Source organism: Gallinula chloropus (genome assembly GCF_964237585.1).
Source record: "Gallinula chloropus genome assembly, chromosome: 1".
Classification (NCBI taxonomy): domain Eukaryota; kingdom Metazoa; phylum Chordata; class Aves; order Gruiformes; family Rallidae; genus Gallinula; species Gallinula chloropus.
In genome coordinates, this window is record NC_140085.1 from 16,376,916 (window position 1) to 16,390,387 (window position 13,472).

Consider the following 13,472-nt stretch of genomic DNA (forward strand, 5'->3'; position numbering starts at 1 on the left):
ACAGTTTTAATTGAATCATGCTATCATCTTTACAATGAATGATTTTGCAGACATTCAGGTAACCTCTCTCAATGTAAATAACAAAACCATCTTGCCAAGATAAAAAGATGTTAGCTAAGAGCCTCTGGCATGCTGCAACTATATTGGTAATGCTGATTTAGCAATTGCAAAGTTTGTATAGTAGGGAAGAGTTAAGCTGTCAAAGATCTGTCCATTGTAAAGAAGCCTGTAACCTTTTTGACATAAAGTTCAACTAACATAACAAAAATACACCAACAACTTTAAATGTTTGGCCAATCACATCTCCAAAATAAAGTGCCTTGCCATCTAATGTAACATCCAGCCACATGCTCAAAGAAGGGTTTGCTGGAGCCGGGATACAAAACAACCTTTCTGGGAAGCCTGTTCCAGAAATGTTTTTCTTATGTTTAAGAAGAATTTCCTGTGTTTCAGTTTGTGCTCATCACCTGCTGTCCTGGGCAGTACTGTGCAGACTCTATTTCTTTCTCCTTTATTCCCCCATCAGGTGTCTGACCACACGGACAGGACTCCTTTGAGCCTTCTCTTTGTCTAGATGACCAGTCTCAGCTCGTATGAGAGATGCCCCAGTCCTTTAATCACCTTTGTGACCCTTCACTAGACTCACTTCAGTTATATCCATGTCTCTGTTGTACTGGGGAGCCCAGAATAGGGCACAGCACTCCAAATGGGTTTCACCAGTACAGACTGGTGAAAAAAAATAATTTCCCTTAGCACTATTTTGAAATAATACTTCTCTGGACTGATTTGTGAAACCTGTTTACAGATTAAGCCTGAATGGCACTCCCACCACTTTTTAGTTTTGGTAGTTAAATCAAGGTATCTTCAAAAGACATTGTTACTTCTCACACAGTCCTTAGTCTCAAGGCTTGTCAAGATCAGTTTGAGCTACCCTAATTCATATCAGTGATCCGGTTATCCATTACTGTAGGACTTGTTAAGGCTAGTTGGAGTCTCAGCAGAACTTCCATTTTACAAGAAAATCCCTACATTGTAGGGTTATCAAAAAGCGTGGAGAGGGGACACACTTGCCTGTCGTAACTGCTAAGTACTTGACAACCAGCAAAAGAGAAGGGCTGTGCATTTTAATGATTCAGCCTCAAAATCCAGAAGATGACAGCCTAAAGCATCAAAATATTTCTTCCAGCTTCTGAAAGCCTTTAGATCACACAAAAGCATGGAAAATGTAACCCTATCTGTAACTTGGCTGAATTGTGATGCAGTATCTGAACCTACGTCACACATTATCTGTTCTCCCAGGTGTACAACGCAGTCAAGTGACACTTGTGAGTCATATTGCAAACACTGATTCAGCCAGAGATGGAAATCGAAACTGGGTCTCCAATATAGAATATGTATGTCCTTCCCCTTCAGTGGCTCTCAGGATGTATGTACTGTTAGATGCCATTTTCTGAGCTGTCAAAGGTAGCTCTAGCCCTTTGTGTTGAGCAGAGGGAAATAGGGGGCTGAAAGCTTACCCATTAGAAGTGAAACCAATAATCATGGAAACTTGACCCAGCACAAATTTTGTCCCCCGCCCCCCCCCAGAGGATAGGAATTTAGATTTAAAAGTTTATAATTGTCAACTATTATATTAAAATAAGGATATTTCATATATTAAAGGTGCCTGATAAATTAGAGACACTCTCTTCAAAAATCTGTAAAATATTTTACCTGGGAGAAAATATATCAGTGTTATAAATACTGGGCAGCTTCAGACAATAGTTATAAGTTGACAATGAATTAATAACTATTTTAATAGGTATTAGGAAAGGAACAGGATGACAACATCAAGACAGATGAAGATGATCTTACTCTTACGGGTGCAAGTTGCAGCATAGGAAGTTTCATGTGAATGTAAGGAGGAACTTTTCACTGTGAGGGTGACGGAGTCCTGGAACAGGCTGCCCAGAGAGGTTGTGGAGTCGCCTTCTCTGGGAACATTCAAAACCCACCTGGATGTGTTCCTGTGGGATTTAGTCTGGGAGATCCTTCTCTGGCAGGGGGGTTGGACTAGAGGTCCCTTCCAACTCCTAATGGTCTGTGATTCTGTGATACTCTGCAGTCAGATGTGGTATGGTCTCACTTGGGGTTTTAGGCCTAATTTTTATTATCGGCCTGGTTTTTAGTACTGAACTTCAGGTAGTGAGAAGTGAATAGTAAGGGAATACATAGAAGAAAGCCACAGTAATAACAGTCATTATCAGAGAGGACTAAGAACTGTTCCCTGATGGGAAGGTACATACTGCTGGAATTCCATCACTCAAAGAGGAGGCTAAAAAAATGAAGTTTCTTCTCAAGCACTTAAACCATGATGAGAAAAGAAGTCATTTTTCCTCAGCACACATCATAGGAAATACAAGAATTCATGTTCTTTGCTGCATCACAGTAGCAGTAAGAAAATAATTTCTGATATAGAGTGACACACTAGAAAATGTTACTTGGGAAGATAGTGGGGTCTCCAAGAACCAGTGAGATGGAAAACTATCAGAAATAAAATGTGTTGACTCCTGATGATGGAACAAAATTTGCTGATGTCTAGGGACCGGTAATTATTACAGAACTTTAGATAAGAAAAAATCTATGAGGACAGGGGAGAAGTGCAGGATGCAGTACTCTGGGTTTAGTGAGGCTTTTGGAACCACCTCACACAGCATTCTAGTTAGGGATTTGAGGGAGTATGGGGGAGGATCAACAGACTGGTAAGTGCTTGAAAATTGTCTGTAGAACAGGGTCAAAGGGCTGTATTTAACCACTTAATGGCTGTGGGCAACCACTAAAGAAAAAAATGCTCTGGGGATGAGTGAATACTTGATATCAATTGTGTTTTCAGTACAGACCTGGAGAACAGATGAGAATTGTGCCCTTAGGAGGTGAGGATGATACTAAGTTAGGGAGGGTAGACAGAGGCAAAAGTAAAACATCCAATTAAAAGGGACCTTAATAAACTGAGGTGTGGGGAAAATTAAACCTTTGCAGTTTGTCAAAGTGAAGTACAAAATGCTGCACATGAAGCAGAACAGCTACTTGAATCAGCATGGGCTGGGAAATGACTGGTCTGACCTGGACAGAACTTAGATGTTGTGGTGGCTTTCTCAAATGTTGGATCCTTAAAGGCTGCTGCTGTGTCTGGAGCCTAAGCATAAATAAAGCCCTGTAAGTAGCTGGGATTTCCAACTGAAGTATTTGTTTTTCCAACCAAGTGTGACTGTAACAAAGACAGCACAGCAGTAATGTCTGGAGGCACTGACAAAAAGCACATCACCATTTTCCAGACTTGGCTTCCTACAGAAACACACAGCCCAAACCAAAATTCGATACATTCCTACAAGGATGCTTGTGATAGATTCATTTCTTGGAAATGTAATGAATGTGGAGATTGTTCTGACAGGGCAGTACTTCAGCTGCTCTTAAGTACTTACAACTCTCTAAGACTCGGTTGAGTTCAGTGGGGAAACTTACTGCCCAGTGCAGCTCTGCAGGAGCCCAGGCAAGGAGAGGAGCTGAACAGTCTCAGCTGTGTGGGAAGCTTTGTGGTCACAACACTTTCATGATATTTCTTTCTATTTTAATCAATGCTCAATGTATCAGGAGACCTGTGCTGCTTTAAGTGTCAGTTTAGAAAGCAGAGTAAGCATTTAAAAGAAGCAGTCAAGTGTCAGCTGGGGTTGCAGAGTAGCTGATTTGCAATTTGCGGTCCCTTGCTCAAATGCAGGAGCAGATTTGCATGATGTGCTACAGAGCTCCGAACCCCATTGGACACCCTGTTCCTGGGAAACCACCTGGAGTGCCTGTTGGAGAGGTCTGACTGCGTCTGATCCTTCATTTTCTTACTGTGAGGAGCCCAGAGCCCAGGAAGGAAAACACTGGCAAAGGGGTACCTCTATCACTAGTTGCAGGTTATTGACCCTATTTCATGTCATAAACCAGCCTCACATAAGGAGTTTGGTTTATTATTTTCTTCCCAACACCTAAAACTTGTTTTAGGAGTTCCTCCAGCCTGGAGTTGATAACAAGCCTGCCAGCACCCTGCCCATGCCAAGGGAGCAGACGGGCTGTAGGTGAGGGTAACTGCTAGGCTGCAGTCAGAATTCAGGAGTGGATGTCACCTATAACTTTGATGACAGGGGAGAGGAGGACCTATGTATCTTAGCTAGGCTGCAACTTGTGCATGGTATGGTGGGGATGAGGCTCACACAAGCCTTCTCTTTCCAAGGCAGAGAGAGATACATTACAGTCACTACTCCAGAGCCATGCTGGGCAGGCCAGGAACTGCTGTCCAGACAGCTGGTATGTTGTTGTGTGAGAGAAACACCCCAGAAACCATATTTTTGCAATTCTGGCACAAACAACGTTGGTTTGAAAGGAACCTTGAAACATCTGGCCTGGTGAGGAGGTGTGAGTGGTGGCAGAGCCATGTGAGTGTTTGGTGTTGGTGGCTGCCAAGCACAACATTCCTTCGGAAGCGCGTGTGTAGTGTCTCTTCCTGTGATCACTAATCCTGTGATGTTATTTTCCAAAAGCAAACGGCATCCAGCTCTTGCTGGTTTGCAGAGCAACATAGCAGTGATTCAGACACCGTGCACTTGCTCTTGCCCACAGCTGGCACAGTGCAGGGGAAGCAAGGCAGTTTTGCCCCTGAACAGATTATCTTCTGACCTGTAAGGTGCCACGCTCTGTGCAGGGAAAACTGCATCCTCAAAGGTCAGGCCAGGATGGTGAGCCACGACACAAGTCTTTTCTATCTCCGGGTAGTTTCTGAACTTGGCAGCAAGGAGGTTGGAAACAGTCCAAACCAGGGCTGAAATCCAACCTCTTGGACCTCCAACTGTCTCGGTTGGGAGATATCCTCTCGGGGGAGAGGATATATGAAATTAATAATTAAAATACCAACTATTAGACTAAATTAATGATCACAGTCCCCCCAGATTTTTTGTCATACCTATCAAATGGTAGGTATTCAACCTAGATATGATCAACACACTGGGAAGCTGATAATTGGAACATTTAAATATTAGGTAACATTGTCAGCTAGTTTTACTTAAGCAACACAAACCACTTCTGCAACTATGCCAGGAGATTCCATCCAAATGGCAAATCTATAAGTGAAAACGTCAACTTGGTCCTCAGCCTCAAGATAAAACCTTTCAGTGCTTAAATATTTCTTCACAAAATCAAGTGGTCTGCTTGATCTCAGTAAGCAGAGCATTGTAGCTTGGCTTACATGCTGAACTGAAGGTGACACATATGGATACAGGGATACAGAGTATGAGGACCACTGAAGCGTGCCAAAGTAGTCAATTCTTGTGCTGTTTACAGTCCTATGCACCAGTACACAGTTGACCACATGTCTGTGCTACCAGAGCTGAATGATCTCCAGCCAGGTTCTTTTAGATAGTACACACAAGGTACTATCTGTTGTGGTTTCACCGCGGCTGAGAGCCGAGATCCACGCAGCTGCCTGCTCCTTAAAGGAAAAGAGCAGGGAAAAGGGAAGGGTGGGTGTATGTGTGTGTGTGTGTGTGAGAAGTAAGGGAAGGGAAAAGGAAGAGGAAGGGGCAAATAACCCCAAAACCAAGAAACTAAAAGGCCCGTGGGTTGTGATAAGGATAGTTTACTAAGATAACAGAAAGATAAAACATAACAATGCTAACAGGACTTTAGAGCAAAAATCTATGAAGCTGTTGATACACAATGCAGTTTCTCACCGAACCCACAGCTCAGGCCATGCCACCCAGAGCCGTCCTGGAACCCGACCGTCCCCCAAGAACCGCGCGTCCCGGAGCCGCCCCAGGCCTTCCTTCCATCAGCCCCCGATATCCTGGGCAGGACGTAACTGGCGTGGAATACTCTTTGGCCAGTTAGGTCACCTGTCCTGGCTTCGCCCCTCCTTTCTCATGAAGAGCTGAGAAAGTCCTTGACTGTCTGACAGCAATTAACAACATCAGGGTGTTATCAGCACTACTCCCATTTTAACTCTCAAACACAGCATTCCATCTGCTGCTACAAATGAAGTTAACTCCATCCTGACCAAAACCAGGACACTATCTAAAGTTAGTTCAATATGTAATGGACAATTTTCTTAATCAGCATATATAGCTTCAGATGGGATTCTGATTTAGCAGAGTGATACTGGGATGTACTGCAATCCCAATCACTTAATACAGAACTTGGTTGCATTCAGCTCTGATAGCAGAGAGATGTGGTTACCTGCACAAGAACTGACTTGTTTGGCAAACTGCAGTTTTTTAAAGTAGCATTATACAACTGAACCCAAATACAAATATGATTCTTGTGTCTGGTCTCTATATGTTTACTGTCACAATGCTGGGTGTTCTTAGTCAGTGGGAACAAATATGTTGGTCAAAAACATCTCAGGCCCGTTGCTCTCTCCAAACTTTGTTTTTTTTGTTCTCCAGGTTTTTTTATACTTTATGTTGGGCTGAGCCACATATACATAACCACCCTCTCCACACCCTTCATGCTGGTGTGACTTGTTCAGAAATACATTATTCTTTGTTAATTGTCTGAGGGAACCTGATGATTCACTGGTGCATCTGTCTTATCCCACTGTAACCCTACAGTCTCCCCGGTGTCTTTTACAGGACGTTATTCCTCAAGATCATTGTCTTTTTGTCCTACTCCTCTGAGCTCTCCTGCACTGTGGGGGTGTACAGCTCTGCCAAAAGCACCCAGGGATTCCATTTCTTTCCCCCAGATAGACCAGATGAGATCTACCAAATATTCAGCACAGTATATCACAGGATGATGACAACAGCACAAAGCAGAGGTCTGAGCAACTGGTCTCACTGACAAAGAACAGATTGAAATTCCATTTTTCCTTTGAAAGTGGCAGAGAATATTTTAACAGGGAATAAAGCACCAGCTGCTAGTGTGCAGAAAGCATGAGAAATATGAAAACCTGTAAAATATTAATACAAATTCAAAACTACTAATTTCAAAAACAGAAATACCTTTCCCTTTCCAGGAGTTTATTCATATATATTCTTTAATACAGTGTCCAGTGGTATTTTTCCCCCCTAATATCGTTTTAATCTTTAAGCCTGAAGTTCTATAGCATCTCATGAATTATGTGTTTTAAGTCAGGATTAAAATAATAACTGTATATTCTAATTACCCTGAGGTTATCAATACAGACACAATACCCTACCTCAACCCTAACTTATTCTGCTAGGCTTTAAACACATAGCAATCAATTACATGGAGGATGCAAAATCAGAGTTTAAACACAGCAGTTGAAAACCAATGCAAAACAAAAGTTGAGTGTTAAAATCATGGGTATAGAGAACAAACATTCTCAGTACACTAGAGGCATAATCATTTGCCTCTATTTTGCAAAATTAAATGTGTCTTGATGTCACCTTGTTGCAGATCTCTCCTTAGTCTACATGAACAACATTTTAAGTACTCTTGCTTAAGCACAGTCACTAGTAAGTACAGGCAGCTGTTGGGGAGCAGAAAGGGAGACATGTTGAAATTTGGTGTTCTGCTGCTAATGAGGTGCTAGTAAGCAAAGAAAAAGTCAGGGTTTTTTTTTTTTTAATGATAAAATCTTTCTTTATTCTAGTTACAGCAGACCCAGCTTTGTGATTTGTCAGGTCTGTATAAGAAGTGCAGCAAGCATAACACATTTCTAAGCCCCTGTGAATGCCTCTGCTAGGTGAAGGACAGTAACTGATTAAAGTTCAGTGAGGGGTGCTTCATATTGAAAGAGGGGAAAGGGAAGATCATTCCACGTTTCTTAAAATTCTCCTTTTCTATAGTGGTGCAGATTAGTTAGCGAGAATATTGATCTACATCATATTTGTTATCTTCTTCTTAAAAAGAAAACTGAAAAAACCCCAATCCCCCCATCCTCCTGACACCCACAAAAGACACATATTTGATATCAAACATGCTCACATATACGGACACCCTTATGAGATGTCAGGATAATGCATTCCTCCGTTAAGCTGTTTTGTATGACCACAGAGAGCGAAACATTCCTGTGGCTCTATAATGGAATTTAAATCCATCATTATCAAATAGACTGAGGGAAGCTACTCCTTCCCAGTATGTTTGCACAATAGAGATAAACTACTTAATACGTGTTCAAAAGAGTATCTAAAAACTATACTCGCATTTTCTACACAAAAGGACAGAAGAAAATCAAGTTATAAACATTCCCTCCCCTCCCCCTTGAAAAATAAAACCATTATTTATGTGTTAGTCCAGTATTTATTCTTCTCAGAATGTATACAGGAATACTGTGCATTTCTGACATCCTCAGACAAGGATTGCTTGTAAATACTAATTCATAACCATGCCTGTTACTAGTAGAGATAGACCCATATTACTATAGACCCATAAAACAGAAGATAAAGTTTTCAGAACTTGATTAAAAGGGCAAGTGAAAGGTAATTTTCTTACTAATTAAGAAACAGAATTTTAGTTCTATAGACTAAAGAACATGTAAAAAATAATAAAAGAAAATGCCGACAGCAGTACCTGCAGATGAGACAAATCAGTAACAGTCACAATCTAATATAAGGGTAATACTATTAAAAAGAATTATTCTTCTTGTGGTTAATATGTGCTTAAAGACTCAAATTTGCTTATGTAGAAATCGGAGGATATTATCAAACTTCCCACCTCAGAAATGGGAGCTAGAAAGCGAAATGCAAACCAAGTAAGTTAGAACACCAGATAACACAGCGTGGGAAATGCCAGTTTCGAAGCATTAAAAGATCGAACGAAGAGTTTATATACCTTTGGGGACAAACAGAACAAAACTGTTAACGAACAGCAGCATGAAACACCGAGACTTTCAGGTAATTCATATAAACTTCGGCCATTGCAAGAACGCAAGACACACACGCATGCAGGGCTGATGGGCTTGTAGGGATCCAAGGAGGACGGTAAACCCTTTCCCGGTGTCACGAACAGGCACCTCGCTGGGTTTTGTGGGTTCCTGGGGGGGGTTTGGCGGGGGAGGGGGGAGTGTTGTTTTTTGGTGTGGGGTTTTTTTTTTACTTTCTTCCTTCGTGGGCGGCCCAGCACTAATTAACGTTCATTCACCTCCTGTAACGGCGGGAGAAGAAAAAAGGCGGGAACCCCGCCCCTCCGCGCTACAGTCCCCAAACAGGTCCGACCCCACCGCACAAAACGCGCCGCGCAGCCCCAAGCCCGCCACTCTCGTTTCCACGAGCTCAGCGGTAACATGTCTGGCAGAGGCAAGGGCGGGAAGGGGCTCGGCAAGGGCGGCGCCAAGCGCCACCGCAAGGTGCTGCGCGACAACATCCAGGGCATCACCAAGCCGGCCATCCGCCGCCTGGCTCGGCGCGGCGGCGTGAAGCGCATCTCGGGGCTCATCTACGAGGAGACGCGCGGCGTGCTGAAGGTCTTCCTGGAGAACGTGATCCGCGACGCCGTCACCTACACCGAGCACGCCAAGAGGAAGACGGTCACGGCCATGGACGTGGTCTACGCCCTCAAGCGCCAGGGACGCACCCTCTACGGCTTCGGCGGTTAAAAAGCCTCTCGCTCCCGCACCATTCCGAGAACCCAAAGGCTCTTTTAAGAGCCGCACACTTGCACAACAAAAGAGCTGTATTACTTCCAAGGTGGATGAACGAAAAGTGATTGTTGTTAGGATTTTTCTTAATTAGTTGGTTACCTGCTTCCCTAGCCTGTGTTAAGCACGCGATAATGAACTACGTGTGCTGTTAAAAAGTTAGGGACCATCAAGTAGATTAGGGAACACACAAAGCTATTAAAGAGTTCGGTACTGGCGTACTTGTAGTAATGAATACCTTTGCGATTTCTAAAACCAAGCTGAATAGTTCAGAGAGGACCCGGGTCTGAATCATGCATTCATTGCCCGGTGGGCACCTCTCGCGGTCCGTTTTACAGTGAGTAAACGGTAGCAGAAGCAGTGAAGTATCAGTGTTTAAGTCACTTGGATCCCTGTAAATGATGCTTTGAGGTGGAAATGTACGGGCGAGAGGTATCACAGTTGATCGTCCCCAGAACACGGCACTGCAAAATTTCGCAACGCTCTAAATTCTGTCCTCTGAAAGGGGCTTTTAGGGAGTCGTCCACTATTCTTTGTGCATCCCATATATTTTAGGAAGCGCTTCCTTTCGATTCAAAGCTGCTGACGCCAGACCAGTTCTCTGTATTCAGTGGCCGTACCAGCCATTTCCTCGCCCCAAAAGTCCTTCTCTAATCCGACTCTAGGGAAAACTGGCTGGCAAAGCACCACCTCGGAGACAGCAAAGTCTTTATTTCAACAAGCGAGAGCCCGGGAATACACAATCCTTTGAACTCAGAGCATTTTCCTCCGGAATTCGTCAGAATCCGTTTTAGCACCGGTGTTACCTTTTTACTGTTTCCGGATTTTATTTATGTTATGTAAAGAAGACAAACACCCCCCCCTCCCCCCCCGAACCCCCCCTCTCCCGCACAATGAAAGCACACACACAGAGAAAGGTAAAAAAACTATTGCAACTACACGCGCAGATATTCTTAAGTGCCCCCGGCACCATACGAGATCAAACCAAAAACGTTATCCATTACCTAAGCCCGGACCACCATTACAGATGTGCCTATCGAGGAAATCCCGCTCCACTCTGCTCTGTTGTCCAGAGGTCTTGTCTCAAGTGCGTTACAAGGAAATAAACGTGATGCCTGCAAGAGCCCGTTCCCTTCTGAACAGGTTCCGCTGACGGGTTTGGGGTCCGGCTGGGAAAACTGCCGCAAGAAAGAGACAAAACCGGGAACGAGAGCAGCCAGCTCCAGGCGGGGGGAGGGTAGGAGCCAGCGAGCCGTTGATGAACAGGCGGGCTTTTTCGAATTTGAAAGTACCCAATAGGAACGGTCCGTTGCTGGCAGCCAATCAGAGAGGGGGACATTCCATAAAAGCCGCCACTGGAGCGGCGCGGGCTCACTCGGCAGCGGCTGTTGTGACAGGCAGGTTGTCTCGGTCCGGACAGAGCGATGGCGCGTACGAAGCAGACGGCGCGTAAGTCGACGGGCGGGAAGGCGCCCCGCAAGCAGCTGGCCACCAAGGCGGCCCGCAAGAGCGCGCCGGCCACGGGCGGCGTGAAGAAGCCGCACCGGTACCGGCCCGGCACGGTGGCGCTGCGCGAGATCCGGCGCTACCAGAAGTCGACGGAGCTGCTGATCCGCAAGCTGCCCTTCCAGCGCCTGGTGCGCGAGATCGCGCAGGACTTCAAGACCGACCTGCGCTTCCAGAGCTCGGCCGTGATGGCGCTGCAGGAGGCCAGCGAGGCCTACCTGGTGGGGCTCTTCGAGGACACCAACCTCTGCGCCATCCACGCCAAGCGCGTCACCATCATGCCCAAGGACATCCAGCTGGCTCGACGCATCCGCGGGGAGCGCGCATAAACCACTCAACGCAAATACTATCGCTAACACAAAGGCTCTTTTAAGAGCCACTCCATACACAATAAAAAGGGCTGTTACACTGCAAAGGTGTATTGTTAAAGTGTTAAAAATATATGGTGTCTGCTACAAAATAAATATGGTAGGCAAAAAGGTCTTTTATTCCCTCTTAAAAGTGCATGGACACACGTGTAACGTGAAATTATTTGAGTTTTGCCTATAGTACGAAAATAGGGGGCAGAGTAGGAAAGTATCCCAGTGTTTAATTTCATTGTCCTGCTGTGTCTTTGGGAGGGTGGAGGGGAGTTCCGTGCATGAGCGAGCTGTGATGGGTTACAGCTGCAAGGAAGCGTGTTACAGTGCTAGAAGGTCGGAAAGCTTTCGGGTGGCTCGGAGTTGGGTAGGAGTAAACCCTTGCAGCGAGGAAAAGATGCCGCGTGAAACGACAGCGGGAGTAGTTCCCGCTTTCACCCCGCTCCTTCCCCCCCACCCCCCACCCCTACCCGCCCGCCAGTTCCTCTCCCCTTCCACGCGCTCCTGCTCGCTGACACAACCCAACCGCCTCCCCTTCCCAGCCCGCGCTTTGCCGAGCCAGCTGCTGGCAGACAAGAGAGAGAGAATCCGGTCAGAAAGCGGCCATCTGAGCCGCGGCAGGGCGGGGATGGGGCTGCAGCAACAATGGCGGCGGGAGCGAGCACTGCTCGTCCCGGGCGGAGCCGCCACGCGAAGCCCGCCCCTGCCGCCTCGCCATTGGCCGCCTATAGAGAGAGGGCGGAAGCCAACCGGAGCTGTGGCCCTCGCTATTGGTCACGACGAGATTCGCTCCGCCATTGGGTGCGCGCCGGCCGGAGGCGCCCCAGCCTATGAGGAGGCTGCGGCTCGGCAACGGGAGGCGGTATAAAGGCGGCCTGAGCGAACGGGTGGCCTATCTGCTCTTTCCCGTCCATCAGCCGGGATCCTTTTGCTGAGAGAGCGTGAGGCCGATCGACTGAGGGAAGAAAGATGTCCGGCCGCGGGAAGCAGGGCGGGAAGGCGCGCGCCAAGGCCAAGTCCCGCTCGTCGCGAGCCGGGCTGCAGTTCCCCGTGGGCCGCGTGCACCGGCTGCTGCGCAAGGGCAACTACGCGGAGCGGGTGGGCGCCGGCGCCCCGGTGTACCTGGCGGCCGTGCTGGAGTACCTGACGGCCGAGATCCTGGAGCTGGCGGGCAACGCGGCCCGCGACAACAAGAAGACGCGCATCATCCCCCGCCACCTGCAGCTGGCCATCCGCAACGACGAGGAGCTCAACAAGCTGCTGGGCAAGGTGACGATCGCGCAGGGCGGGGTGCTGCCCAACATCCAGGCCGTGCTGCTGCCCAAGAAGACCGAGAGCCATAAAGCCAAGAGCAAGTAAGCCGGTACCGGGGAAGCGTCCCTGCCGCAGAAGCAAAACCCAAAGGCTCTTTTCAGAGCCACCCACCTACTCGAGAAAGAGTTTGAATCACTGGTTTAGTAGATGGCAGGGGAACTTACTGCCTGTGCTTTTTTGGGGAGTGAGGGATTGAAAAGGGGAGGAGGGTTGCCTCGTTTTTACGGTGAGGCCGTGTCTCCTCTGTAGCCGCCTTCTCGGCTTGGCCGTGCCAGAGAACTTGTTCGCCGCTGGGAAAGTGCGTTTCCTCGTGTGCCCCGCAGCTCCGCTCGGGCTGGCGAGCGGCGGTTCGCGCTACTCGTCCGGGGCGGGGCAATGCCGATACGATCGCTCGGGGAGCAGAGCATGGGCTCTCCCGAGCCAGTTGCTGCCAACCCGCGCGGAGCTCCCCAAGCAATGCGGACCCTTAACCCGTTTTCTGCCAGACAAGCCTGGTGTACAAACACCTCCAGCCCCCCCCCACTCGGCCGTTGCCCGAACCTGGTGTCGTCACCGCAGCATTCCTGCTTTAGGAATGAGCGGGCAGGAGGAAAGGAGGGATCTGCTGCCTTGTGCTGGAGAGCCTAGGGCTTTATTTATTTTACACACACGTACCCTTTCCCCCTCGTTCCCGAAGCATC

The 13,472-nt window shown here is 47.1% G+C and overlaps 3 protein-coding genes across 3 annotated transcripts; all 3 read left to right on the forward strand.

Moving 5' to 3' along the window:
* Positions 1–9,248: 9,248 nt before the first annotated feature.
* LOC311205100 (histone H4) lies at positions 9,249–9,650 on the forward strand. Its single transcript, XM_084279392.1, has one exon. The coding sequence runs from the start codon at positions 9,260–9,262 to the stop codon at positions 9,569–9,571; it is 312 nt and encodes a 103-aa protein (XP_084135518.1). The 5' UTR covers positions 9,249–9,259; the 3' UTR covers positions 9,572–9,650.
* A 1,358-nt stretch (positions 9,651–11,008) lies between these two features.
* Positions 11,009–11,478, forward strand: LOC311205093 (histone H3.2). The gene has a single exon (XM_084279386.1). It carries the CDS (start codon positions 11,038–11,040, stop codon positions 11,446–11,448), a length of 411 nt encoding a protein of 136 aa, XP_084135512.1. The 5' UTR covers positions 11,009–11,037; the 3' UTR covers positions 11,449–11,478.
* Positions 11,479–12,429: 951 nt separating this feature from the next.
* On the forward strand, positions 12,430–12,837 carry LOC311190808 (histone H2A type 2-C; the record flags this gene model as incomplete). Its single annotated transcript, XM_084262841.1, has 1 exon — positions 12,430–12,837. The coding sequence occupies exon 1, from the start codon at positions 12,448–12,450 to the stop codon at positions 12,835–12,837; it is 390 nt and encodes a 129-aa protein (XP_084118967.1). The 5' UTR covers positions 12,430–12,447.
* Between the last annotated feature and the right edge of the window lie 635 nt (positions 12,838–13,472).